The 25,313-nt window shown below is 41.1% G+C and overlaps 2 protein-coding genes across 4 annotated transcripts; both read right to left on the reverse strand.

Moving 5' to 3' along the window:
* Nucleotides 1-1,125: 1,125 nt before the first annotated feature.
* On the reverse strand, nt 1,126-5,512 carry PDCD7 (programmed cell death 7). Its single transcript, XM_066328232.1, has 5 exons — nt 4,791-5,512; nt 3,579-3,717; nt 3,019-3,255; nt 2,326-2,413; nt 1,126-1,953 (listed from the first exon to the last, which is right to left on the reverse strand). The coding sequence occupies exons 1-5, from the start codon at nt 5,472-5,474 to the stop codon at nt 1,836-1,838; spliced, it is 1,266 nt and encodes a 421-aa protein (XP_066184329.1). The 5' UTR covers nt 5,475-5,512; the 3' UTR covers nt 1,126-1,835.
* Nucleotides 5,513-5,668: 156 nt separating this feature from the next.
* CLPX (caseinolytic mitochondrial matrix peptidase chaperone subunit X) lies at nt 5,669-25,291 on the reverse strand. Of its 3 annotated transcripts, none has more exons than XM_066328234.1 (14): nt 25,137-25,291; nt 21,307-21,467; nt 19,830-19,938; nt 15,281-15,435; nt 14,301-14,460; nt 13,082-13,123; nt 12,433-12,609; nt 11,098-11,262; nt 10,698-10,786; nt 10,004-10,168; nt 9,092-9,391; nt 8,863-8,955; nt 8,519-8,625; nt 5,669-7,482 (listed from the first exon to the last, which is right to left on the reverse strand). In XM_066328234.1, the coding sequence occupies exons 1-14, from the start codon at nt 25,204-25,206 to the stop codon at nt 7,392-7,394; spliced, it is 1,884 nt and encodes a 627-aa protein (XP_066184331.1). In that variant the 5' UTR covers nt 25,207-25,291; the 3' UTR covers nt 5,669-7,391. The 3 variants fall into 3 exon arrangements, with proteins under 3 accessions (XP_066184331.1, XP_066184333.1, XP_066184332.1); XM_066328236.1 differs by having other exon boundaries at nt 8,469-8,625; XM_066328235.1 differs by lacking the exon at nt 13,082-13,123.
* Nucleotides 25,292-25,313: the final 22 nt, after the last annotated feature.

Below are 25,313 nucleotides of genomic sequence, written 5' to 3' on the forward strand. Positions count from 1 at the left end.
TCCACCCCAGGCATTTTCAAGCCCTGTGTTTATTAGCAATATGAAGCTTTCCTTACCGTCAGATGAACTCATGGGGCTCTCTCCTCACAGGGCAGGGAGAACAGGGCTGCTGCTCTGCTGCCTCCTTATCAGCTCCTTAAATTCCTGCAGTGTCAGACAAGCAGCTGACTTGGACAGCTTTAAGATAATCGTAGCTTAAGTGGTAGGCCTGTTCCATCAGACATGCTGATGGGATAAGGAGCCTAATTATTTAAGCAGAGCATCCTCTGGTCACTAAGCTGCCTGGACTGAAAGTGTTTGGTTTGTATTGGTTTTATGCAGTTGTTTTTATTTTTTTATTAGATCTTGGGCGTTTTCATCAGGGAAGACTCCCCAGGATCTGACTCTGCCTTGGGTCTGGAGTAATGAGATGCTGGAAGTGACACTAGGGATGGGAGGATGTAGGGAAGAAGAGCAGATCAGAACACCACCTGCAGAGGATCTCACAGCAATCTGTATTTTGGGGTGTTACAGATGAGCAAGAACTGCAAACTTCTGCACTCATGTTCTATCAGGAACTACCAGTTTGTGTCTCTTCCTGACAGAACCCAGTGCAAAGGTTCAGCCAGGGCACCTACTAACCTTACCCCTAAGGCCCAAGGATTGAATTTAGGCAATGACACACATGAATTACGCACTGTTGTGACGCCAAGAGGCAAAGCACTGGAGAGATTAACTCGATTCCCACACACTGGGGCTAAGCAAGAATAAGGACTGCAGCTCTGGAAAGGTGCCACAGCAATCTGTGCAGAACAGCAAAGCTTCAAATCCATATGGGCTGTCACAGTTACAAGCAAACTGTCCAGAACATGGAAAGCTGACCTCTGTCACCTTGCAGGAGGGAGAAGTTCCTTCACACAAACCTTTTCCCAACAATTCCCTCCTTGCTGGAGTCATATTTGATGCAAAGTACTCAAACAAATCTCTCCCTTGGCGTGAAAATTCTTCAAACAGAAAAACAAAAATCCATTTTCCTCTATTTGTTCTGTACAAAAAAACCAACATACAAAATAAAGCTGTGGTTTTTAATCAAATATTATAGGCATGATATACCTCTGTACAAAAATATCTATTCAGTCAAAACACTTACAGTAGATTAGACTTCAGATTTTATTAGTTTTTTTTCCAGCAGGCTTATTCATCAAATTTGTATTTATTCACATGGCTGTCTGACCTATTTCACCACAACTGGGAATTTTTTCCATGTTTTGGTATCAGTTTTAGTCCACAAAAGTAAAATGTCAACAGCTGCTTTAATCAACCTTGAAAAACCCTGTCTTGTTTGTACTTCAGAATTCGTTTAAACTTGTAATAGGTTTGTCTCTACACCCAAAAATACAGGAACTATTTTGACAGTGATGCTTGACATGCTTCATTTAAGAAGAAAAACATGTTTACTAATGATCTCTTCTTTTTTAAAAATTTTCTTTATTTCTGAAGTTTTCATCATCCTTTATAAAGATAAAAGCCACTAAAAATAGTATGTTAATACTGGCACAAATACCTCCATCAGCAATGTTCCTTTATTAAGATTGAGATTTAACAAGAACTCACAGCTGGATTGTAATTCCACACCACAAGAGGCCTGGCAGCTCTGGGCTTGCCCAGCCATCTCCCTGCACAGTCAATCAGCAAAAACAATCCTTAAAACTTTTTTTTTTCAAGCTGTTCCAGTAAGGACATTCCATTACCTGCCTGCTGAAAGAGAGGAACGAGACTTCCCCTTTGGACCCTCTCATATTTACACGTAATTATGATGAAGCGATCCTCCAAGGTTGAAATAATTTATTACTAAATTATCTGACAGCAGTGGCCCAAGTGTCATTGGTGGGGAGGCTTGGGAGAACCCATCCTGGAGGGATGCAGCTTCCGTCAGGGTGGTCAGCTGGCACCAAGTACTGATCCCATTCATGCCTTTAACAGAGAGAGAGGGTTGTTTGAGAGGAGAGTTGGGATTCATTTCGTGGTAAGATTTATTACACACCCACAGAGATGTTACTGATCGATACAAAACCCACAATACTTGGTACTCTTAAACTTGTTTTTCAAAAGACAAATGTGAAATTTCAGTGTTCTGGTGTTAAATGGAATGGTTATGCATGGAAATGCACTCTGCCTCACACGGGCATATGCTGGATATGACTCAAGCAAGAAACTTGAAAAGAACAGAACAATCCATTGCATAACCATATTTGGAAGCTGACAAACCAAAAGGGGCACTGAATTTACAATTGCAAGAAACAGTGTTTGCCATCTCTGATGATGAAATACTTTCTTTGGGTTTACCTGATCTGGATTAGAGCTGCTACAGAATGTTCAGCTTGTAAGTAGTAGTCTCTAAAAGGCTGCAGTAGATGGCCAAGTGGGAATTCAGCTGTGAAAACACAGACACAGAAGTTGTTTAATAATCCAGAAAAACCTTCCATTCCAGTGAATCTCAGAAGCCCCAAATTTGCAAAATAATTTTCTACTGCCCAGCTGTAATTTGATATCAGGTCCCTAGGTAATGTATGAAAGACTGTTTACATGTTACACATCTCCTATCCATACCACAGCTGTCAGAGGGAAGCCAAAACTAGCAAAACTTCCTGACTCCACCATCTAAAAAAGAGGAACATATGGACACTGAATCTTTACAGATTACCCAACTCACACTTACCAAAGCACCAGACTAAAGCTTCTACTGGGTTCTGGAAGTCTTCAATCTATTCTGTTTATTCTCACTTCAATTTAATCTACAACCTCTTCTTGCAAAACATTATGAAACCAGCTTGAGATGTGCTGCAGTCCATGTCAAAGAGCTCGACAGCTCCTCTTACACCACAGGCATTAAATGTTTATCCCCCATTCTCAGACCATAAATTACTCCAGTGGATGATTCCTTTCTCAACTAGATCTGTGCCTGCATTTCAAATCCAGTGTCTGTGAGATGGGGATGTAAGTGGAAAAAGAGTGTTAAGAAGAGGATGCAGAATTTACCTGGATCCCCAAACAGCTTGGAATCCATTTCCAGTTTCTGCTGTAGCAGCTTTTCTCTTTCCTTCTTCTGTTTCTTTTCCATTTCCCTCTTCCTTTCCTCTTCCTGTTCTCCCTCCAGCATAACCCTTAATGCTCTTTCCTCAGCTTCATACAGTTCTGTGCGAGTTTTGAGCAATGTTTTGAGACTTTCCACCTGATTTTCAAATGCTTCATCTGCTGAAGGAGGTGGACAAACACCTGAACAGAAAGAGAAGTGATTTTAAGTTTTCAGATTAAGAAGGGCGGTTGATACCAGACCTGAGCTGGCAAAATCTCAGAGGAATATGAGCTTAATCTTGATTACAGATGGAATTCTTACTGGAATAATCCTTCTTCTAGAAAGGGCTTGGAAACATAGGAACACAACCACTGAATTCAGCATTTTGTACATACTCTTGTAATTAAGATCACAATGAAGACACAGCTTTTTGAAGCTGCACCTAGCAAATCAACACGGGGGCACCCTCATCTTATTTCCCGTGTGTGCAATTAAAAAAGTTTGGATCAATCTTGTAATGAACCTTTTCTGGCAGCAGCTTCTTTCCTCAGCTTCCGAAGCTTTTCCAACCCGCGCAGGATGTCCATCATCCTCTTTGTATCTGCCTGTTTCTTCCTGACTTCAGACAGGACACTGTCAGCAGCAGCCTTCAGCTCTCGTTCCTATGAAAGGAAGGGAAAAAAACTGGATGAGAGGCGTGAAATATCCCTCAAAGACAAGAATCAAATGGTGTTTTCAGAGATTAGCGAAGCACTGGAGAGCAGAGCGACTTCACAGTCACAGCAACAAGTCATGGCAACCATCCTTTTCATGAAAAAAAGGCTAAAACACCACAGACTTCAGAAGACAAAAAAGAATGCTGTGGGACTCATAAATCTGGGCCAAACCACAGAATCATGGAATTGTTAAGGCTGGAAAAGACCATCAAGTCCATCTGTCAACCCAGCACCCACCATGCTCCCCACTAAACCATGTCCTAGAGTGCCACATCCATACATTTTTGAACACTTCCTAGATGATTTATGGATTATGAAAGCCTGAGAGCCTTTAACCACAGAAATTTAGGGTAAATATTTTACAATAAACAGACATCATCCTGATTCCACAGTTCTGCAATTAAAGACCATTACCTGTCTGACCACAAACCCTTCCTCAGCAGCTGCTCTGGACCATCCCAGCAGCAGACCAGCAGAAAGGGAGCTCTTTAGCCAAAAACCAACAGAAAGGTGCCTACAGCACTTCCTAACAAGCCTAATTTGAGGTGGTATTTTTTGCTTTGGAGGTGTTTTACTTCCCCATGAGATCAAAAAGCTTGTAAGCCACAAGGTTTAGCAGGAGGCAAGGCTGATGGATACTGAAACAGCACTGACCACCACAGGGTAGCTGTGAGCTGTATGGACAGGCTGACACTTGGGACCAGAGAAGAAAACCTCCAGGAGTTGGGAAACAACTTAAACCTCAATTTCATGTCAAAGCCTGGAATAAGAGAATGGCAAAACCTAGATGCCCACCAAGACTTCTAAGCGAGAAGCAGGGCTGCAGGCCTTGGAAACAGCACGTGTCTCAGTATGCTGAAATCATCCAGCACCTCAGTGGCACCCTGAAGCACGGGGGTCAAAGCCAGGTGTGGGGCAGGCACAACCCGCCGTGACCCTGTTACGGGCAGGTCACCTCTGCTCCACCGCGCTGTCCTGGAGCCCCGGGGAGAGGCAGAACCAGGCACTCGGGAGCGTACCCGGTTCTTTTCCTCCACCTCCTGGATGCACTTCGCCCGCCACTGGTCGATCTTGGCCTCCCTCTCGGCGGCCCGGGCCGCCTCCTCCTCCTTGGCCGCTCTGGCTTCATGCTTCCTCCGCTGCAGGCGCAGCCTCCTCTTCCTCGCCCTCTCGGCCTTCCTGCGCAGCGCCTCGTGGTACCCGGGCTCCCGCAGGGGCCGCACAACCTCCCGCAGCTCCTGCAGCACCGCCTCCGCCTCCTCCCGGCACCGGGCCCAGCCCGGTTCGTCGGCCTCGTCCTCGCAGCGCCGCAGGGCGCGGCACAGCGCGGTCACCCGGGCCACCCGCCCCAGCGCCGCCACCGCCGCGGCCCGGGCGCTGCTGGGGCTGGCGGCGGCGGGCGGCGGAGGCGGCGGGGCAGCGGAGCGGCGGCGGCCCAGGAACTGCGACAGCCACAGCTCATCCTGCTGCCGCTGCACCGCCTCCTCCTCGGCCGCTGCCCGCGGCGGGGCCGCCGCTAGGTAGGGGACGCCCGGTGGGAAACGCGGTCCTCCCTCACCCGTAGGCGGCGGCAAGAAGAAAGGCGGCGGTGCCACCGGTCCCACCGCGAAGGGCGCTGGGCGGACGGCGGGGCCGGGGAAGGGCGGCGGGAAGGCGCGGAAGGGCGGCGGGAGGCGGGCGGGGAACGGCGGCGGCTGCGCCATGATCCCGCCACGATCCGCCACGGCCCTCAGCGCGCCGCCATGATTCCCGCCTCAGCGCCCGCCGCGGCACAGCGCCGCCTAGCGGCCGGGAGGACCCGCCCCGCCCGCCTCTCGCTCCAAAAATTTTTTATTTCAAAAACTATTCCTAAAACTTCAAAAATGTGGGGATGGCGTCAGGGATGACAACTCTCCGCTGCTTGAATATTCGCTTTTATTCAAACGCCAGAGGTGAAGTACAAACTGTAGTTACACGGCATTTTTGTTTCCTTAAAAACAGTTCTTGGTTACAGAATTCCAAACAACTTTCAAAACTAAGTTGTTGAACAGTTTCACCTAAAATGTGGTAGTTTTTTCTAGCTGTTTAAAAAAGGATTTGAATTAAAGGATTCAGAATTAAAAGCTGTTATATTTTTTCACTCTACAAAAAGGAAAGTGAGGATGCAGTTACAGATAGTTCACCACAGATTCCCATTTCAAGGGGAACAAGTTTCTAGAAATATCCTCAACTCCAAACACAGCTTTTTCTGAACCATTAGTGGGTCATTTAACCTGAAAAAAAATCTGAAATCCCACGGGACCTATCTGTTGCACCTGGCTACAACTGCATGTCACACTGCTGCTAGGGAAGAACAGAGGTACTACATAAAATTTACATGACAAAAATAGGGTCAATAGGTTTTCAGTATCCTTTCCTGTCCTAAAACATCCACTAGACTGAAAAGAAGGATGAAAGCTTTATTTAAATAGTGTGAATTAAAGTCTTAGGGAAACTCAAGTCCACATTTTCACTGAAGGACAAAACAAATTGTAAGCGACAATTTTAATTCCTGAAACAAATCAAAAACATACAGGTCCTTTAGTGTTTTTACAAAGGCTTTCCTAAAGGATTGGATTAATTTTGGTGGAGAACAGAAGAGGGAGGATTGCTTGCTGTGAGACTAAAAATCAAAGACAAACCCACAAGATGCAATACTAGCATTTGAGAATATAACTTAAAAGCACTGTCATGTGAACAATCACTACTGATTACAGCAAAAATATTATACATTTACTTCTTTCATCTCTTAACATTATAAGATAGGTTGGGCAAATACCTGGCACCAAAAAATTGATGCATGATAGTTCCAATATGTTAAACAAAATGTACTATATTAGAACATTAATATTTAAAAATTTATGGCGACTTCTCATCCAAATTTAGATGGTTTTACTGCTTCCTAGGAATCTTGTTTACCCCCTCTGGAAAACCAGCAAATGAGTGAATTCACCTTCTTTCACAGTATCCAAGGTGTCTAAAGTTCCCAACAGAGAAGTGAAGGGTATTATTCGATATTCAAATTACTGTAACAAACCAGTGTCACATTTCAGCAGAATCTCCCAGCAGTGTCACAAAGTGTATCCCAGTTTTTCCAAAAGGGCTTTCTCCCCCACCAATGTAACAAATCACTCCAGCGCCCGCTGCGTTTCACACACCAGCAGGATTCTAACACTGACCTGAACAAAACCCCCTGTGAGCCATACCAGGAGCTAAGATAGTTTACTCACCCTCTACTAATTATTAATTTTAATTTCCCATTTGTAGAGTAACATTATTGTTAAATCTAACTATTGGCAGCACCTGCACTGCTGGTTTAGTTTCTGGCAAAGGGCAGTGCAGGTGCTGCTGCATTTGTTATACATTTTAATTGAACAAGTGTAATATACAATTCGTTTTTGAACATTATGCCATCCCAGTCCACACTCTGTCCATCAAATCAGTGTGATGCTGCAATAAAATACACGATCTGATTTAGCTAATGAAATTCCTCATCACGCATCGTATCCGAGAGATCCGGTGCCTTTAGGATCAGGCTGGAGCCAGAGGCAATCGTAAGGAAAGAACCGAGTGAGCTTTTTGCAGGTGAGAGTTCTGAGTGTTTAATGGTTTGCAGCATCTGCCTGCCGAGGCCAGCCTTCCTCCTCCACTCCAGAGTCATACTCCTCTTCTGATGAGTCCTTGGTGGGAGCCCTAGGATTGAAAGGTATGATCAGACACCTTAGACATAGAGGGGGGGGAAAAACAAGAGACACTTTCCATGGCTTCTGACAAACATGTGACATGCACAGCGCCCCGTGACAAACGTTCTGACCTTCTGATCTGGAAATGCTGCTGTGCACATGCCAGAACAGCAGGCTCATTAACTGAATTCAATTAGCCTTCTGACTTTCAGTAAGTTGTTCGATTTGATCAATAGATTTAGTATTTCTGGTGTTGTACAAAATCACTTCAAGCAACCACCAGCGTAGTATTTTTCACTCCCTCAAACAATACAAGGCTGAGCCAAGCTTCAGCACAGACAAGGTGTTGAAATGAGTAAATGTACCTTAGTGGAGAATGCCAGTCAACATTGTCAGTGATAGAAACCAAAACAAAGTTCCTAAATTTCACACCTGAAATTTGGGAACTAATCTTTAAACCAGCTTTAACCTGACCCATTGTCTCACAATTCCATCCTTCATTCACTGAAATTGTTGCATTTCTTTTAAAATGCAGATTTGTCCAGTGTTTTCAACATTTCACATCATTACCATACCCTTTACAACATTAAATTGATTATTTTAACAAGAGTTCAGCAAATCAACAGATGTGCCTTTGTGGCTCTCCACTGCTGAAAGAATAATGTAGAAAACTGTTGCAGAGTGGAGCTTGTATCAAAAAACCCACATCAGTGATAAGCAGTAAGAAGAAAGAAACAGTTTCATTTCACTGATTTCAGCACAGTCAAACTGAATTTCAATTTTTTACTATTAAAATTTACTTCCATTTCTACAGGTATACACACACAAATGTAACTTCACATATGTTTATTTTAAAATTTCTGTTTAAAAACGAAAGCAATACAAATCCAAAGTATCTAGGACAGAACAGGCACTAATTCAGCTGCGTACAATATACAGAACATTGAATCTTTTTTAGGTTGTGTGCACGGATTTGTGTTTATTCCATCAGAATACCTGTCTAGTTGTATTACTGGTCTGTTCTGCTACTTCTGTTACGGTTTTACCTAATGTATCCTGGCTCTTTTTTGCCTTCTACAACATCTTTGTCAACTTCCACACATACGATGTCAGAATTGGGCACTTCAAACATGGGCTCCAGCAGCAGCTTTTCCTACAAGAAAATAGAAAGAAAAGTATTTCTGTATGTCCTCTTCTACATAAAAAGTGATTTTCAGAGCTAGAGAGTCTTCTTGGAAGAACTCTGAATATTCACAGCATTAGAAAGACTTATTGTATCCATGTAAGGGGCAGAACCAAGTGTGGTTTTCACTGGAAATGGTCACAATTAGGTCCACACACACAAATTCAGGAAAGTTCATTTATTGTTTATAAGACCTAATTTACTCACCATTATAGATCGAAGACCTCTGGCACCAGTTTTTCTGTCCAGGGCCAGTCTGGCTATAGCCTTCAATGCATCTTCGGTTACATTTAATTCACACTACAACACAGAGCAAAATGAGAAGTCCAGTTAATGACTTCATTTATAACTCAGCGTGTTGAGTACAAACATTACTGAAAACAATGCTGTGTTTGTAAACATGAACACCAAAGAGTCATCAAATAAACCCTCTGACCTTATCCATGCTGAACAGTGCCTGGTACTGAGGAACCACAGCATTCCGTGGCTCCGTAAGAATCCGTACGAGGGTTTTCTCATCCAGGCTGTGCAGAGGAACCACAACAGGCAAACGGCCCACAAATTCAGGAATCATGCCAAACTCGATGAGATCCCTGGCTTCCACGTGGCGCAGCAAGCGATCCTTCTCCTCAATATCCTCCTGGGGGTCAGACTCTCCACTGATATTGGCAAGATCAGCTGCTGCTGCAGCCCTTCTGCCTTTCCCCATGTTAGACGGTGTCCCAAATCCTAGGTACTGCAAAACAAACACGTTCTGCTTAGAGAACTGTAATAACTGGCTTTTCTTGATGTAAATAAATCACTTTCCGTGAGTATTAAAAAATCTGCAGTGACTGATTATGTCATTACATACTAAGTCGAGCTCAAGAAAATACTTAGAGTAAAATTAGATCCCTTGCATACAATCAGTTTCTTATAAAATTCAATTTCCTCAGTAAAGGATTAATACAAGAGCAATTTTTTTTTAAAATAAAGAAGGTTATCAACATGTTCTCATCATATTACAAGTACTAGTGACACTTCATAACTGAAGCAAATGCAGGCAAGTTTGCTTACATGGGAAGCTGCATCAATTACATGAACAGTAACTTGAATTTCAGTCACTCCTTCAGTGCTAGAGACAGGGAGCACATTTTGTCAGAATGCTACAGCCAGAACCCTGTCTCCCAGACAGTAATCTACAAAACAGTGAACTGCAAGACCAGGTTAAGATGATAATGGCTTTTAGCACCATTTGCTGAAATAAATTTAGTGTGTTTACAAACACAGCAAGACCTGTTAAAGTCTGTAGTGCAAACAGTAATCAAGATGATGATTTTTCAGCCCAAATACAGCCTGATGCACTCACTTTTTCATTTTTCCTCCTGCTGATAATTCTGTCAAGACCATTAAAAGCACCAGAAGCTACAAACAGGATGTTTGTTGTGTCAACCTGCACCGTTTCTCCACGTAGTTTCCGAGAATTCTTTTCTGGAACATTTACTATTGTGCCTTCAAGTAATTTTAACAAGCCCTAAGAGGGAAAGAAGAAATAAGCAATAAAAAATTTCTATTGTGTAGCATCATGTAAAAGGGCACACCATGGTATGTCCACTTTCACAAATACACCTGTATTTTTTTGTCTCTTATGCCTTTATAGTAACAGTAAGTGTCCAAAAAAGTCAGTTTGCCCTATAAGACAATCCCACTCAAGGACAAAAACGTTCCTGTAATGTGGCTCCCATGCACATTATGCATATAATGATTAGCTGCTTTAAGAGCTTTGTTTAAATAGGAAATGTTACCTGTCCTTGCCTACATTATGAACTGGCTGTCTGAATGCTGCAAAGACATTTTTGAACTAAAATGTTTCCATAAGGATGCCTCAAACTGCTTTTGAGATTATGTTTTTTAATGAAGTCAAGAGGAAAGATGTGTCTTTTGAAGGTGAATAATTAAGGAACTGAAGAACTATGACTCCATACATTCCCATGCTGTTTGACATGACAGGCTCCTATGGTCTGTTCACTCAAGAAGTAAAATCACTCCGTGGAAGTATTTACCTGTTGAACACCTTCTCCCCCAACATCCCGTAATTGATGGATACCAGGAACGCTGCCAATCTTATCTACTTCATCCAGAAAAACAATTCCTGCAGTTACAGAAAAGGGGTTTAAAGAAGACCCTACTTGTAAAGAGAAGCAAGAATTTACACAGAATAATAAGACTTGAGAGAGCAGCAGTCTGTTCTACCTGCTGACTGCAAAAACGTGTAATCTTGTCCAATTACGGACAAAAATAAAACTACAAGGTACACATTGAGCTCTTTTCAGGTTTATTTTATCTGACTTAAACTTTGGGTACATGCATCAGGAACACAAATTTCAGGAATACTGGTGGTCTCGAAAGCTTAGAGCACTTCAACAAAATTAGCAGTCTCTGAAACACACATTAAAAGTTTACCTTGTTGTGCTTTTTCTACATTGTAGTTGGCATCTTGCAGGAGTTTTGCGATGACAGATTCAATGTCTTCCCCAACATAGCCAGCTTGAGTCAAGGTGGTACAATCACAGATAGCAAAAGGGACATCTAGGCATTTAGCCAGAGTCTGAGCCAGCAGGGTTTTACCTGGTAAAATAAAAGCTGCATGTTAGAACTGCCACACATTTCTCTTAGAGCACACATATCCAAGTACTTGGACGGGGACTTTAACAAGGGTGTGTAGGGACAGGACAAGGGAGAAGGGCTTCAAATTGAAAGAGGGTGAGTTTAGATGAGATATTGGGAAGAAATATTTTTCTGTGAGGGTGGGGAGGCCTTGGCACAGGGTGCCCAGAGAAGCTGTGGGTGCCCCTGGATCCCTGGAAGTGTTCAAGGCCAGGTTGGATGGGGCTTGAAACAACCTTGGATAGTGGAAGGTGTCCCTGCCCATGGCATGGGTGGAACGAGAGGAGCTTTAAGGTACCCTCCAACCCAAACCATTCAAGGATTTGCCACAGGATCATCATTACTCTTATAAGACATCCTGAATCATACCAGCATCTTAATATAAGAATATTTTCCAAGGGAGATAGCTTTTGTGAGCAGTGGTTTTTACATTGGCAGGCTGTATTTCTAGTTTTAGTTTAATAATACACATTTAAGGCAGCTTGAAATGCATACAGTCTTACAAAATGTCACAATATAAAAACCATAATACATGTACTTGCAGAGTTTAAAGATTAAATAAATCAGTAGTCCTTTGCAGACACTCAGGGTGCAGTGCAAAGTCCAATTGCTCCTGCTTTGAAGTTGGGAAGAAACAGAATTAAAATACTGTTTAGTAAATGTTCTCCCAAAAAGTCTGCAAAATGCCATCACCTCAGCACAAACACTCCCAAGTCTTATGATTGTACAAAATAATCTCTTTCCAACCCCCTGCAACTAATCTGTCCCAGAGGTGAAACAGCACTAACTGCAGCATCTCAGCTTGCCAGCTAAAGCAGAGAAACTATAAATGCATTTTATGCCAGCTTATTCAAAACAGCATCTTTTATTCAGTCAGTAAATATGGGCATTAAAAAAAGAAAAAAAAAAAAGAAAAAAAGAAAACTACACAACTACTGCTCATTCCTTTTTAAGGCCACTAGCTCAGCCATGTTAACATGGCATGAAAACACTAGAATGAAAATTTAAAATTCAGAATTTAGGGGTTTTTTTTAATAAACTGAATCTGAATAATCACAAAAGAGGAAAATCACTCATTAGCAACAAATTCCATTAAAAATAGGACACCTATAGAAAGATGCAGCTGTATACCTGATCCCGTTGGTCCAAGCAGCAAAATATTACTTTTTTCAAGTTTAATGTCATCGTTGGGTGAATCTAGTACTTCTCCTCCCCGTTTTTCCTGAGGTATCTGCTGGTTCATTTGTTGCTGCATTGATGCTCCCAAAGCATTACCGTGTGGACTGATTCCAGCAATCTGCAGGAGTTCTGAAAGGAACAAAAACAGCACTGTTTGAGCACCAACAAGGTCTGTCACTACCTTAAACACACAATAACTGCTTGGTTCTTCTGCAAACCTAGAATTCTCTCTGTACTGAAGTTTACAGAGAGGAAAGCAACAGAAATACAGTACAATTATTATACAAACAGGAGTACCAATCATACTTTTGCAGAGGCACATAGGAAAAGTATTTCCAATGGCAAGGTGGATTACCTAAAATATTCCTCTACGTTAAAAGAGAAAGACATTTTCAGTCCTTACAAATTTACTCATATTAAGTGTAATTTCTTTTACTTTTTTTAACATATTAGAAGAAATAAACCCAAGTTGATTTCCATGACGAAAAAGTACAAGCACTTCACTTCACCCAACATTTCAAACTAGCAGTCACTAAAGACTCTTCTCCATGTCATGAAAGTAGGTATTGCAGAGGAGGACATGAGGAGAGGGTTCACTTACTTGTAAATCTGTACTCATCCTCCCGTCTTCTGATTTCTAATTCTAAGAGAGAGGATGAAAACAGTCATAAAAAAGTAAGTTTATAAAAGCTTATAAATTCTCCACCTCTTGCCCTCTTCTGAATACATCTCATCACTGTCTGTGAATGTATTTCTAACAAGAAATCCCCACAAGAGCTATTTTTATTGCTGTCAAAATTAACCCAAACCCCAAATTGCATGTTTTTAAATATGCCAGCAAGCTATCGACTTCTAAAAACAACAACCTATTTCCACTAATTAGATTTTCACTTCAAACCCAATTATAGAAGGGGAAAAAAATGCAATAACAGTTTTGAAGAGGCCTCCTTAAACTCTCCCTGAGTGTTACAATGTAAGACTTTGTTATAAGACAGAACTCTGAAATATGTAAACACGCACTGTCAGTCTCTGGGTATGGACCTTGGTATCTCCCTGTGGAGGGACGGGAACTTCCTAGTGCCAGGTACACAACTGCTCTCTCACCATTACCAGAAAAGTGCTACTAATGTTCCCCCCTCATTTAAAAGACTTCTTTATGTTAATTAAAAAAAAACAAAGAAGATTTCTATGGTAACTTTTGCAAGACAGAACAAAACACATTAAAAAAAAAAACACCCAAGGTACACGTTGTGAGTCTGAGATGGTAAATTAATCCTACTTCTAAAAATAAATTAGATCAACATAGCTACACACTTACTCAGCAGCAAAAGTACTGCCAGGAGTAACTCCATCTACACCTGCTAGATATGGAACAATGCTGTGGTGACCAGCAAATGCTGCCAGCAGGAGCAAGGGAAGTTAGAGATTCAGGTACTCATCAGTTTGCAACACCTATGCAAAATATCACCTTCCTGATCTGCATTGCAGCTTACAGATTAAGCAGCAGATTGACCATTAAGTAGTAAATGAGATTAGAAAGAAAAAATTAGGAGACTCACTTTAGAAAGTTAAAGGAGAATACCCCATAATATGTATCAGTGAAAAAGGCTAAGCATTAACATGGTAAGTACCATAAACTTTCTGATTACCATTTAAATAAATCAGAGAAGTTCACAGTGAAAATTGTTTTTAGTAGAAATTCTTATAGATCATTTCAATTATAGAACATGTACTGTCAGGGTAAAACCCTTCTTAGATTTAAATTAGGGCCCTGAAATGGTAATTTATTTGATCAGAAAAATACCAAATATGATACAAACCTCTTGGTGTTAAAGAAGTCTGTTTCTCAACTTCTGCTTGCTGTCTCAGGTTAGATGGGATATTATTGTAGATTCTTTTGTAATGATTATACACAGCAACTGAAAGCACCTTCTTTGCAAAACACTGACCAACAACATATTTGTCGAGGTAGTTGTAAATCTGAAAAATAGCTTTATCTTAGTAACACTTCTAAATCATCTTGCAGCAGAAAATAAAAAAATAGCATATTGTGCTAAAGATGGACTGGTCTGAATCATTACAGACCTGAGAAATAGAAACTAACATCTAAAAGACAAAACATATTCCTGTTGATAAATTTACTTTAAAAACATGGTGCTTACACACTCATATTGTGTCTTGTCAGTTCTGCCCTACTAATATGTAAGCCCATTGCCATTTTCATCCAAATTTTCAAGAGGAACAGAAATTTTAAGAACACTTCTTTCCTTAAAAGAGGTACATTAAGGAGCTGTGTGCAGGTTCAGCAACCATGACAGTCCACCAGGAACTGAGAAACGTAAAAGGCTTCCTCACTCACTTCCAGAGGGAAACCAAATGACTTCAGAAGCACCACAGCCACAAGTTAATCAGCTACAGCTCTCACCCAAACCCACACCCAAATAAAAGGCTCTGCAGCTACAGAAAGGAGCTGCTAAAATAAGGATACAGAATGCAAGGCTACAGTGAGAAAGAAAAGTTACTATGGCTGGTGAGGGCTGAGGCCAGCCTCAAGGTCACAGGAGAAAATGAAGTCACAAAACAAAGAGGAAAACAAGCCCAAATAACTTTATTGGCTTTACTTGTTCCCTTTATCAGTGCTCTGCTGGGTCACACAGCTCACAAAGGTTTAATCTTGAGCTAATCATCTTTATTGTTTGTTGCTTTGTCCCAGCAGCCCATTACACACCTGATGCAGATTAAGGGAAGCATTTCTCCAAGCTGCAACACAAGGGGACTCTGGGTGGAATTAAGAACATACCTTTTTCGGTGGAGGTGGTGGCTTCTGCTGGAATGCCAATTTCACAGCTTCTGCTGCTGACTCGGGCTCTTTAATGATGCTCTTTTTTGTGTCTGCCTCTGACAGGACAACAAAAAAGTGGTGACACTTTTCACACTTCACAAAACGGGTGGAAGCTGCAGAAAAAGTCAAATAAAATAGTAAGGGGAATTGCTTCTGTCCAAGTTCATCACACAGGATGAGCACTTGTAAGAGAGCACAGCCACTCAGTGTTTACACAACACTTCTCCCTTGCTCACCTTAGAACATTTAAAAGCTACTATTGGCCTATGAAATTTGACATAGAGGGAACATAATTTTCCCCCAAAAAAGCAGAATGCTGGTCAGCAACCAGACAATGGATTAAACACAAAACTCTTTTTGATACTTATCCAGTAGCACCACACTCAGGAGAAGACACTTTGCACTTTGGAGAGAGACAAAATTAATGAGAATTTAGCTATGCAGGCAATGTTCCTAACTCTCAAACTGACAGCAAAATAAAATATTGTGGTTAGGCACAGACTAAAGTGCAGGGAAGCAGTCTAGACTATCAAAGACAGCATTACAGGAGGGCTCTGGCAGCTCCTGCTCTCTGCATCCCACTGGCTTTGGAACCCTGTGGGTCAGGCCCGAGTCACCCAAGCCCAGGACACAGAGCACAGGGGGGTCACCCAAAGGGCTCATCCCAACAAGAGGCAGCTGTGGTATGCAACAGACCATCAGGACTTTGATGTTATGCAAGATCTTCTGCTTATTTATTTTTACTGTCAAGACTAGAACAAATTTCTTTCAAATTCCAAAAGCTAAACCCTCCTACCGTTGACTTTGTGAACTGTGTCTCAAGAAATCTGCAAAGGTTGGTTTCATAAGCCTGAAAATGAGAACCTGCATTTCTTCTCTTTTCCTCTGGCAAAGCAAAGTTGAAATAATAAACACAGACAGTAGGGAAGAATAATAGAAGTAATTCAGAATAGATTCTCTCTAGCCATATTACTATGCAACTAAATGCAAATCACAAGCAATAGGATAGATTGAAAGGAAATATACTAGTAAAGGTATTTATTTAGAAGTAAAGTAAATGTAGAAAAACAACCCTGTGAAAACATCAATGTCAGAACTTCTGAAACCATAAAAAGTTTTTAGCAAACGGCTTTAACACTGTAGCCCCAGCTGACTGTAACAACACCCTCTAGCAATAAACAAGCTGCTTATTTATAACTTCTTGTCTCCCATAGGACTGGCATCAGCAAGAGAGGAGTGGGTGGGGCTTTTCTTACCATTAATCCCACCTTATACCTGGATAAGCAAGACCAATAGATTAAGAATGTAGCAAGTAATACTGTGACCAACACAGCTGTATTAACTTTACTTCAAAGAAATTCCGGGTAACAGCCTGAAAGTTCTCCTGGCAACTTTCCAAATTACTGTTATCTGCCACATGGGAATGTGATGGAAATCCACTTGCACAAACCCATTCCTCTTATGTAACTATTATTTAGCAACAATATTGCTGGGAAAAACATCAACCCAACCTTTCTCCCAGGGCTCACTAAAAACACCTCTGATATTCATGATGACTGCAGTGCTGTGAGGCTGCTCTCCTCCATTTTACAAGGCTTATTTAGGATAGAAGAGTCATGAGAATGGTTGTTCCCTTTATAGATCCACATGAATGATTAAAAAAACCCAGAAAATAAGGAATGGGCTGTAAGAATACCATTGGGGCATCTTTAAAATTTCACTAAAAGAAAAATGAACACACAATTGAGTTGCAGGCAACTTTGCTAATCCTCAATACCAGCATGTTTTCATGTGTTCTTTTACCAAACACATAAAAGCACAACAAAGAATACCCACGTCAAATTACCTCCCTGTCTTTAAGATGCCTGCAAATATTTACAGTGTGCCAAAATGCAAGTGTTGTTTTTAATCAGACAACATGGCCACAGAGGCTGCATTAGCAAATGCATTTCTAAAGTCTGTGTGAGCTGACCTTGCCAAAAAGAAATTTTACAAAACATACAGGAAACAGAAACAACCAGAGGATTAAACTGAAAAAGAGTTGTAGGGCTGAGATAATGGGTTACTATCAAACTGCTTTAGGGTAAAAAAAAAAAAACCCAAACCAGGAAAAAGAAAGCAGGGAAGCTTCTGAGTATGTACAGCACCAGGGAAGTGCTAATTTGGAGGATGGAGTAACCTGATGGCATCAGATGGAGACAGTAAAAGCAGAATCCAGATAAGGCTTCTTATGTCAATCAGCTTTACAGCTATTGGATTTCACTCCACATCTGAGGATCAAGTCTTATTTCATTGATCACAAACTCTCCTTACAGACTTTCACAGCCCAAAACAGTACAGGCACTGCTGAGAAAGGAGGTCAAAGCAAAATGACTTTTTGTTTGCCTCATATTTTCCCTTCATTGTTAATTACTGGAAAACCATTGCCAAGCAAATCTTTCTGCAAGATTTGCAGATACAAAATGATGCTCCATCAAAAACAAACTCCACTAGAAAACCAGCTTGTCACACTGCCACTCAGTAGCAATTAATTTTCTAATGAACATGGCTTTTATTCAGTATTTTGTTTCTCTACTTCTCCCAAAATGACTGAAAACCTAATATTTAAACTAAAACAAATGCTTAATTGAATGTTTTCCTTTGGTTTTAGATATTTATTTAAGGCCCTGCAGGTTGGCAATTCAAACCAGAACTGTGCAAATCCATAATTTTTCCTGACTAAGCAACAACAAAGGCTTATCCAAAAAAATCAACTACAGTAGGCTTAATACAACTTGCAAACCATCCATTTTGGACAGAATGGGACAGATTTTTTTTTTCCAAATAAATTTTGAGATAATTAAAACTTCTGTTTTCCACCTGCTTTATAGAGTGGTTGGGAAGCAGTGTGCTCAAATTAACAGACTAAACCAGAATAACACAGGTCCAGAAAAAAACTTCACCAGGACTCACAGGAACTTTGGAAAAAAGTGGGTTTCCAGTCCCAAGCTGTTTACAGAACCTGTGTTATTCTGATGCTGCAGTTCAAGTGGGCTCACTACTTGGGAATTTTAGATTGTATCTAACAAGATACATTCTCCCATAGTGTTGGGATGAATAAATCCTGTTCCCAAGGAAGTTTCCAGGCATGCTTAACTGTTCCCAGCAACACTGACAAAACACTCAATCACATCTCTGCTTTCCAGGGATCGTTCTGGGACAATGCTCCAATGGTATTTCCAGATAAAAGCACAAACTGCAGCACCAAGGGAAACACACCAGTGAAGTGAGAGAGTTTCAAAAACATCTCTGGCCTGCTCATGAATCATAAGAAGGTAAATGAGATTAAAAATCGTTCTGCTGTTTCCAACCACACCTAGTCCAGGGAGAGACCACACTGAACACCAGACAGGATCATATTTCTAGTTCCATGAACTAGTGCCAGGTTTTGCAGAATACTTTGTTGCCCATAGTTTCAAACAAACTGGAAAAACAACCTTATTTCTGCAGGGAAAAAGTAACTGAAGACTGATCCTTTCTCTAACATAAAGAAATATACTGTTGTTTTTATTACTATGTAACTGTCTTGTGATTCATGACATTTGATCATTTTAAATACTATTTTATATGAGTAGCAGCAAATAATAGCACATCCACTCATTCTTTTTGCCAGCTGTTATATTAACAACTGCTGAACACGTTTATGCTGACCTTGTCCTAAGCCTCTTAGTGCACAAGAAGTCTGATTATGACTTGATACTTCCTCCTTGAGCCCCACCAACTAACAATGGGTATTTGCTTTCTGACAATAGTTTTTGTTTTCCAAGCTGGTCTCATTAGTGATGAAATAAGGTGTGAAATGTCTTAAAGTCTGACAGAACTTAAAGAATAAATGGCATTAATTTAGATTCTACTAAAAATAAAAAACAAAAAACATACAAACAAAAAAAACCCCAAAACACAGGAAAAGAAAAGTAGCAATTACTGCTGAAGAACAGCCATTTGGGATTTTTCTAGCTGGACTTTCCAGACTACTATTTGGAATGTATTATAGCTCTGACTTTGCCATGGGAGACTGTTCTAGTAAGCCATCTGTCAGATACTAATTCCTCTGCTGGATAAGCACTTTGGTTATAGTACATGCAGGATTAAAGTTTCATTATTTAGGAAAGAAAGGACAGACATTACAAATGCACATATAGAAAGTATATGCTTATATAATAGAGACATGAAAGTATCTGTAGTTAAAATGGTATTAAGTATAAAATGCCATCAACAATTTTAAAAATGCATAGTCACAGATGCAACGTGAATTCCACTACCACATTCCCACCCATCATGGGAATTACACAAATGTACCAAGGAGACAAGAAACAGTTACACCAAGAAAGCCAAACAAAAACAAAGCATAACAAAATTTCTGACATCATGTAATTAGGCAGGCTAACACTTAGCTATCAGGACTATGTTCAATCACAAAGTGGCATCTGTGCCTATTTAAAAAGAAGAAGTTTTAAGGAAAACTTACACACGAAGGTCTCCACGTGTGTGCACAAGTCCCCACACTTTGGGCAGCGCAGTTGGTTCCCTCCTTTCCCAGAGCTTGACTTTTTACCACCACCCTCACCAACAGATTTCTAAAAGAGAGATTTCCAGACAATTAGCCCCAAACAATGGAGCTGGTACAGTAGGCATTTTGCAGTGCGCTTATGGAATCAAATCATTTGAATTTTGCAATAGCTGAATGACAAAGTAGCTATTATCAGGATTTTTTTAAAGGCTGTGGAAACTTAGAAGAATTTTAACATAGACAGTTGGAAGTGTTTTACGTTTACAAATTATTTAGAAATACATCTGCAATTCCCAGGTCTGCCAGTCTGGGATGCCCATGGAAGAGCTATTCCATAGCTGCATTAGAGCTGCTTGACTGGCACTAGAACAGTAACGAGCTGTGTCAACAGTATTGTAACACTGTGTTTTAATGTTTTAATGCCAGACAAGAAAACAAATCATATTTAGAGTATTTCATTATCTCAGCTGTGTGGATTCTAAGGGTTTCTGAAGCCACAGCTCCTCTCACTTCCTTGGCAGGTGTAGCAATCCATGCTAAAACATGCATTTCAAAGTGCTTGAAAATACTGCATTTTTTACATATATCTGCATCTATGCCTTCAAACGCTGATTAATACAAAGTATTATATTTTAAGAAACAGCAAAAATCTCTCTTCCCCTTTCTAAGGCAGTTAATTTTTTAAACCTGCCTTGCCTACTGATTTCTCCTCACAACCCTTTTCAAGAAAAAAAAAACACTACTAATTTTTAAAATCTTTTTTATTAAAAAAAAAAAAAAAAAAAGTTTAATTGCACCTTCAGAACAAGCCCGTGTCCCCTGGACTGTTCCTCAGGTTCACAACACACCATACTAAGGCAAAGTTATTGCCTGTGAACTCTCAAAATGTTATTTGCTGACTAAAGAGCAGTTTTATTCTCAGGTAATCATTTATCTGAAGAAGCTGTTTATTAACTATAATTATAGAGAATGACTAGGATAAAAATAGACTACAACTGACTAACAAGAGGTGAGCTCATATCCTCACTGACTTGTCTTCACTTAAAGACAAATCAGTTCTAAACCCAGAAACATTTAAAATGCACTTTTAAAATGTCTGCTTTGGAGCACCAGGCTTTTGAAGGAGAACAGTTCTGATTATTACTCTTTCCTGACATCATGAAACTTGTTCTTTATGACATCCAATAAAGTTTTCAAGTGTACGCTGGGCAAAAAGATTTCATAAAACTAGGAAAAGCATTGTGGGATATTTACAAGGTTTATCTCCTAACAAATTCACAATACAGTTTATTTTTTCTCCTGCCAGTTGCAGCAATTTCAAGGATTTGAAATGTCAGTTGGCCAAAATTTTGAGATTAATTTTAAGTAAAAAATTTTTTAAAATTTAAGGAACACTTTACATAAACTATTGAAACTCCCAGTTTGTGGAGATTACCTTGCTTCCATCTCCAGAACCATCCTTGCTTGCACCATCCTTTGAAGCAAAATATGCTGGTGTTTCTGAAAAGTTTCTAAGAGGAATTCGTTTTAGGGAACAAGTTTCAAAAGTCCCAAGTTTTCCTAAAACGGGGATGCGTGTACGACCACAAGTGATACCTAAAAAAACAAAAACAAAAAGAAAAGGAAAAAAAGAAAAAGTTAAATACTGAAAATACTTCCAATTTAATTCCATTGCCACCAAATCTCAAAACTGATTTACTTTAAGTGAAGTTTAAACGTTTTGGCAACACAATTCAGCTCTGAACATCCATATTTTAGTCATTCAAAGTAAATGATTTTTACCACCTTAATGTTCATCTCATTAAAAGCTGCCTGCATTTTCCAAAAAAGATCCCAAAGTAATTCCAGGTCCTCTAACATCAGACAATTGAGAGTCCCGTTGTGACATGAAATAGGGAACATACCAATTATGAAACTGATCCTCAGAATGATAAACACAATCAGCTTACAGCTTTTATTGTGAAATAACTCAACCTGCCAAAAGAAACCTTTGAAGAGTCTCTTTGTTATGCAAATTCAGGTGTTTCACACTCAATGACTGCACGTCTGGATTTGGCTTTTACTCGGGAACTCCACTAAAAATTAGTTTCCAGGAATTTGAGGCACCTCTTGGCAACAGAAAGTGCGCTGAGGAAAAGTGAGAAGCCGTGTCCTATTTGGCACTCACCGACGGGCCGGGACCGGCAAATTCAGCGTCATCTTAACTCGGCTGAAATACCTTATTGCCAACACGGGGGGAAAAAAAAACAACAACCAACCTAATTGAGAAATTAAACAGCCTTTTCCTCCTCTTGCAACACGGGCAGGATTGCATTTCATGGCTGGGTATGATGTGAGCCAACATATGTTGTGCTTGTGATTTCAACATCAACAGCAGCCTGCAATCCGTATCTCATCTGTCGCATTTAAAGTGGCAAATTTCTCACTTGCTCTCTGGTTTTGATAAGGACTCTGTGCCTTACTGACAGCTCAGCTACACAGCAACAACGGCAATTACAAACTTGCTGACAACACATAGTTTTATTTTCATAGGGATGAGAGAATCCTATGGAAAAATCCAAAAACTCTTCCAAAAATTAAGAAAAAGTAAGAATGGCAAGAGAAGCACAGCTCGTTTGCTCTGAAAGAGGAAACAACAGCAACCAAGAGTTGGGAACTTAGCTGAAAGAGGATACTCTGAAAATTCACCTTGTCACTACAACAAGAAGGGAGAAAATTAAGAAGAGGAACCTTAATTTGCCAAGGAATCTCTTACAGGCCTCTGCAAACTCAATGAAGATGACAGTGTCAAATGAGATTTGAAGCTGGTTTATTAATTTACATGCTGCTGAAGATTCCTGAACCTGAAGATGACTTGTTGCTATTTTTAACACGACTAAAAATTAATCTTAAAAAAAAAAAAATCTTTTAACAGCATTGCTTCTGCCTGCAAACGTGAGGGAGGAATCGCAATCAATGAGCTTCCCCATTTTAAATTCCTCTTCTGAATGCCACTGCAACACATTTTAGATTACACAGGATAAGCGATGAAAACATCACAGAAAACTTGCAAACACTGGCTGGCTCTCAGAAGCAGTTGTGCCTTTTAAGTGAATGTGCAGAGAACTCTGATGACTCCGTGTGCCAAGAGCACTTGTCAGTAAAGAATAAGCTCTGGTGAGTGTTTACAATGCAATAGCTGTTCTGAGCAGCTCCTCGTCTTGGAGGCTCACTCCTCAGAGATGGTTCCTTTACTGAGATTTGGTTTAGAGACTAGAAAAGACCCCTTAATATAGAAAACAACGACCACCTCCCCTGCCTTGAACAAAAGCTGAAGTCACACAACTTTCCTTGTAGCACAGGGAGGTTTGGCCTGTGGAGAGAGGCTGAAGCATTAACACAAAAGCTCAAACATTTCAGCTCTCATTTTAATTCAGAGTGCTCTTGTGAGACAGAAAATGCACTGAGAACTGTATGTGATAAACTATGAAACCTTACACAGCACGGAGTACTGAGTTGTGAAGACTAAATCAGACAAAAAAAAAAAAAAAAAACACACTACTGCTACATCAGCTTGTGGCTAAGCATGAAAAGCCTCACATGTTTATTGTGAGGTCTGAGTGGTGTTTTTTCGACAAAGTATCACTGCATAATTACACAATGAAGCCGTAAGGAAGTTATCACCACGACTTCCTTGTGTCAATAAACCCAGGAGGAGATTTGCAGGGGAAATCAACATTCCAGCCCAATGCCTGGCAGCTGCCACTGACCTATCCAGACTCTGATAAATGTTCCAACACGTAGCAGTTGGCAGGATTTGCTCACACACACCTGGCACGGTGGCTCAGGTGATTTTTTTTTTTTTTTTCTGGAGCACTAAATTCAAAGGACGTGCCCCTAACGTTGCTGGCAGCAATGGAACCGATCCAGGGTGCTGGGATTTGTGTGTTAAGAAACGATGGGAAGCTCCTTAACACCCTATTAACCTCTAATTGATACTTGATGAAATAAATACTGACTTTTGGCCCAAACCTGAGGGATCTGGCAGGCATCTATTGCTCAGGAAAGTGACAGGGAGACTGTAACCAACTGTAACTGTCCCACATAACACTCGATTGATCCCATTGATCTGTGCACTCTGAACTCTCCCAAGTTTGCATACACCAGCAGCAGCAAACAAAGCTCCTGGCAGAAGACACAATTTAATATAAAAGGTACACAAATATAAGATACATTTATTTTTAAATAACTTTCAATGAAAGCTGATGGATAAATAATTGTATTGTTCTATCTGCATTTTATTCTCATTTGCTCTTTCACATAATCGCTTAGAATCTTAGATCTGACCAAAACCCCCCCAAAATTAAAAAATAAAAAAAAAAAGATAATTCTGTAGTGGATTCCAAATCGCACTTGCTTTAAAGTTGATTGTTTCAGAGGGATTGCATACGGCCAAACAGGCTGAGCTTGAAAGTACAGGTTCAAACATTTCAGCACAGGTGATATTTGAGATTCAAATGTAAAGTCACCTACAAAGAGTTAACTCACCTCTTAATGGCAGTAAATGATCTCTGAGTCATCAGCCTATTGCTAAGGGTAGTAATTGAAAACATTGCTCCAAATGTGGCAAAAAGAGATGTTTTTCAGCACAATTTGGGGGTGGCTCTACCGGTCCCTCAAAGCAGCACACGGTTTGTCTGCTCTCAGTAACCCCAAGAATACCAGGAAAAGGATAAACGAGGGAAAAAAGTAAATAAGTAAATAATGAACAGCCCTCAACTTCCAGGGAGTAGCTGGCACAGTCTCGTCCTTCGACCAAGTTGGAAATAATTAATTTTGCTAACTAAGCCTATCTCTATGAGAAATAGTTCAAGTTTAGGCGATCGCAAAGATAGGCTTTTAATTAATTAAGGTAATTAAATCATTTTTAAGCCAACTGAGCACATTTTCTCGCACTGCAGAGTAACACACACTGGCCGACAGCTGCTGAGCATCACTTCTGTTGAAATAAACTCCATTCTCGCATTACATTTCCCCACAGCGAGGGCAAATTCTCCGACACTTCACACCACGTAAAGCTGCCCTTACCCCGACTCGCACCGCGCGGGCGACACCAGCAAACGGTTAAAAGGAGGGAAAAATAAGAAGGAAAGGCCGCCGTGTCCCGCCGCTGTCACAGCGCGATAAGGGCAGCGGCGGGGCCGGGGCTCCCCTCAGGGCCGCGGGCCGAAGGGCCCGACCCCGCCGGGCCCGGTGAGGGACGGCCAGCGCCCGGAGCGCGGTTACCTCTGCGAGCGGAGGGCAGCGTGGAGCCGAAGAGGCGGGCGGCGGCGGCGCAGCTGTGGCAGGCGGACATGGTGCAGCGGCCGCGGGCCCGGCCGGCTCCCCCCGCCGCCGACAAGGCCTCGCTGGCGGTGCTCCGGCCCCGCCCGCCCCGGTAACGCCCCCGTGACGGCACCGCGC

The sequence above is a fragment of the Sylvia atricapilla genome, chromosome 13, assembly GCF_009819655.1.
Source record: "Sylvia atricapilla isolate bSylAtr1 chromosome 13, bSylAtr1.pri, whole genome shotgun sequence".
In the NCBI taxonomy this organism is placed as follows: Eukaryota; Metazoa; Chordata; class Aves; order Passeriformes; family Sylviidae; genus Sylvia; species Sylvia atricapilla.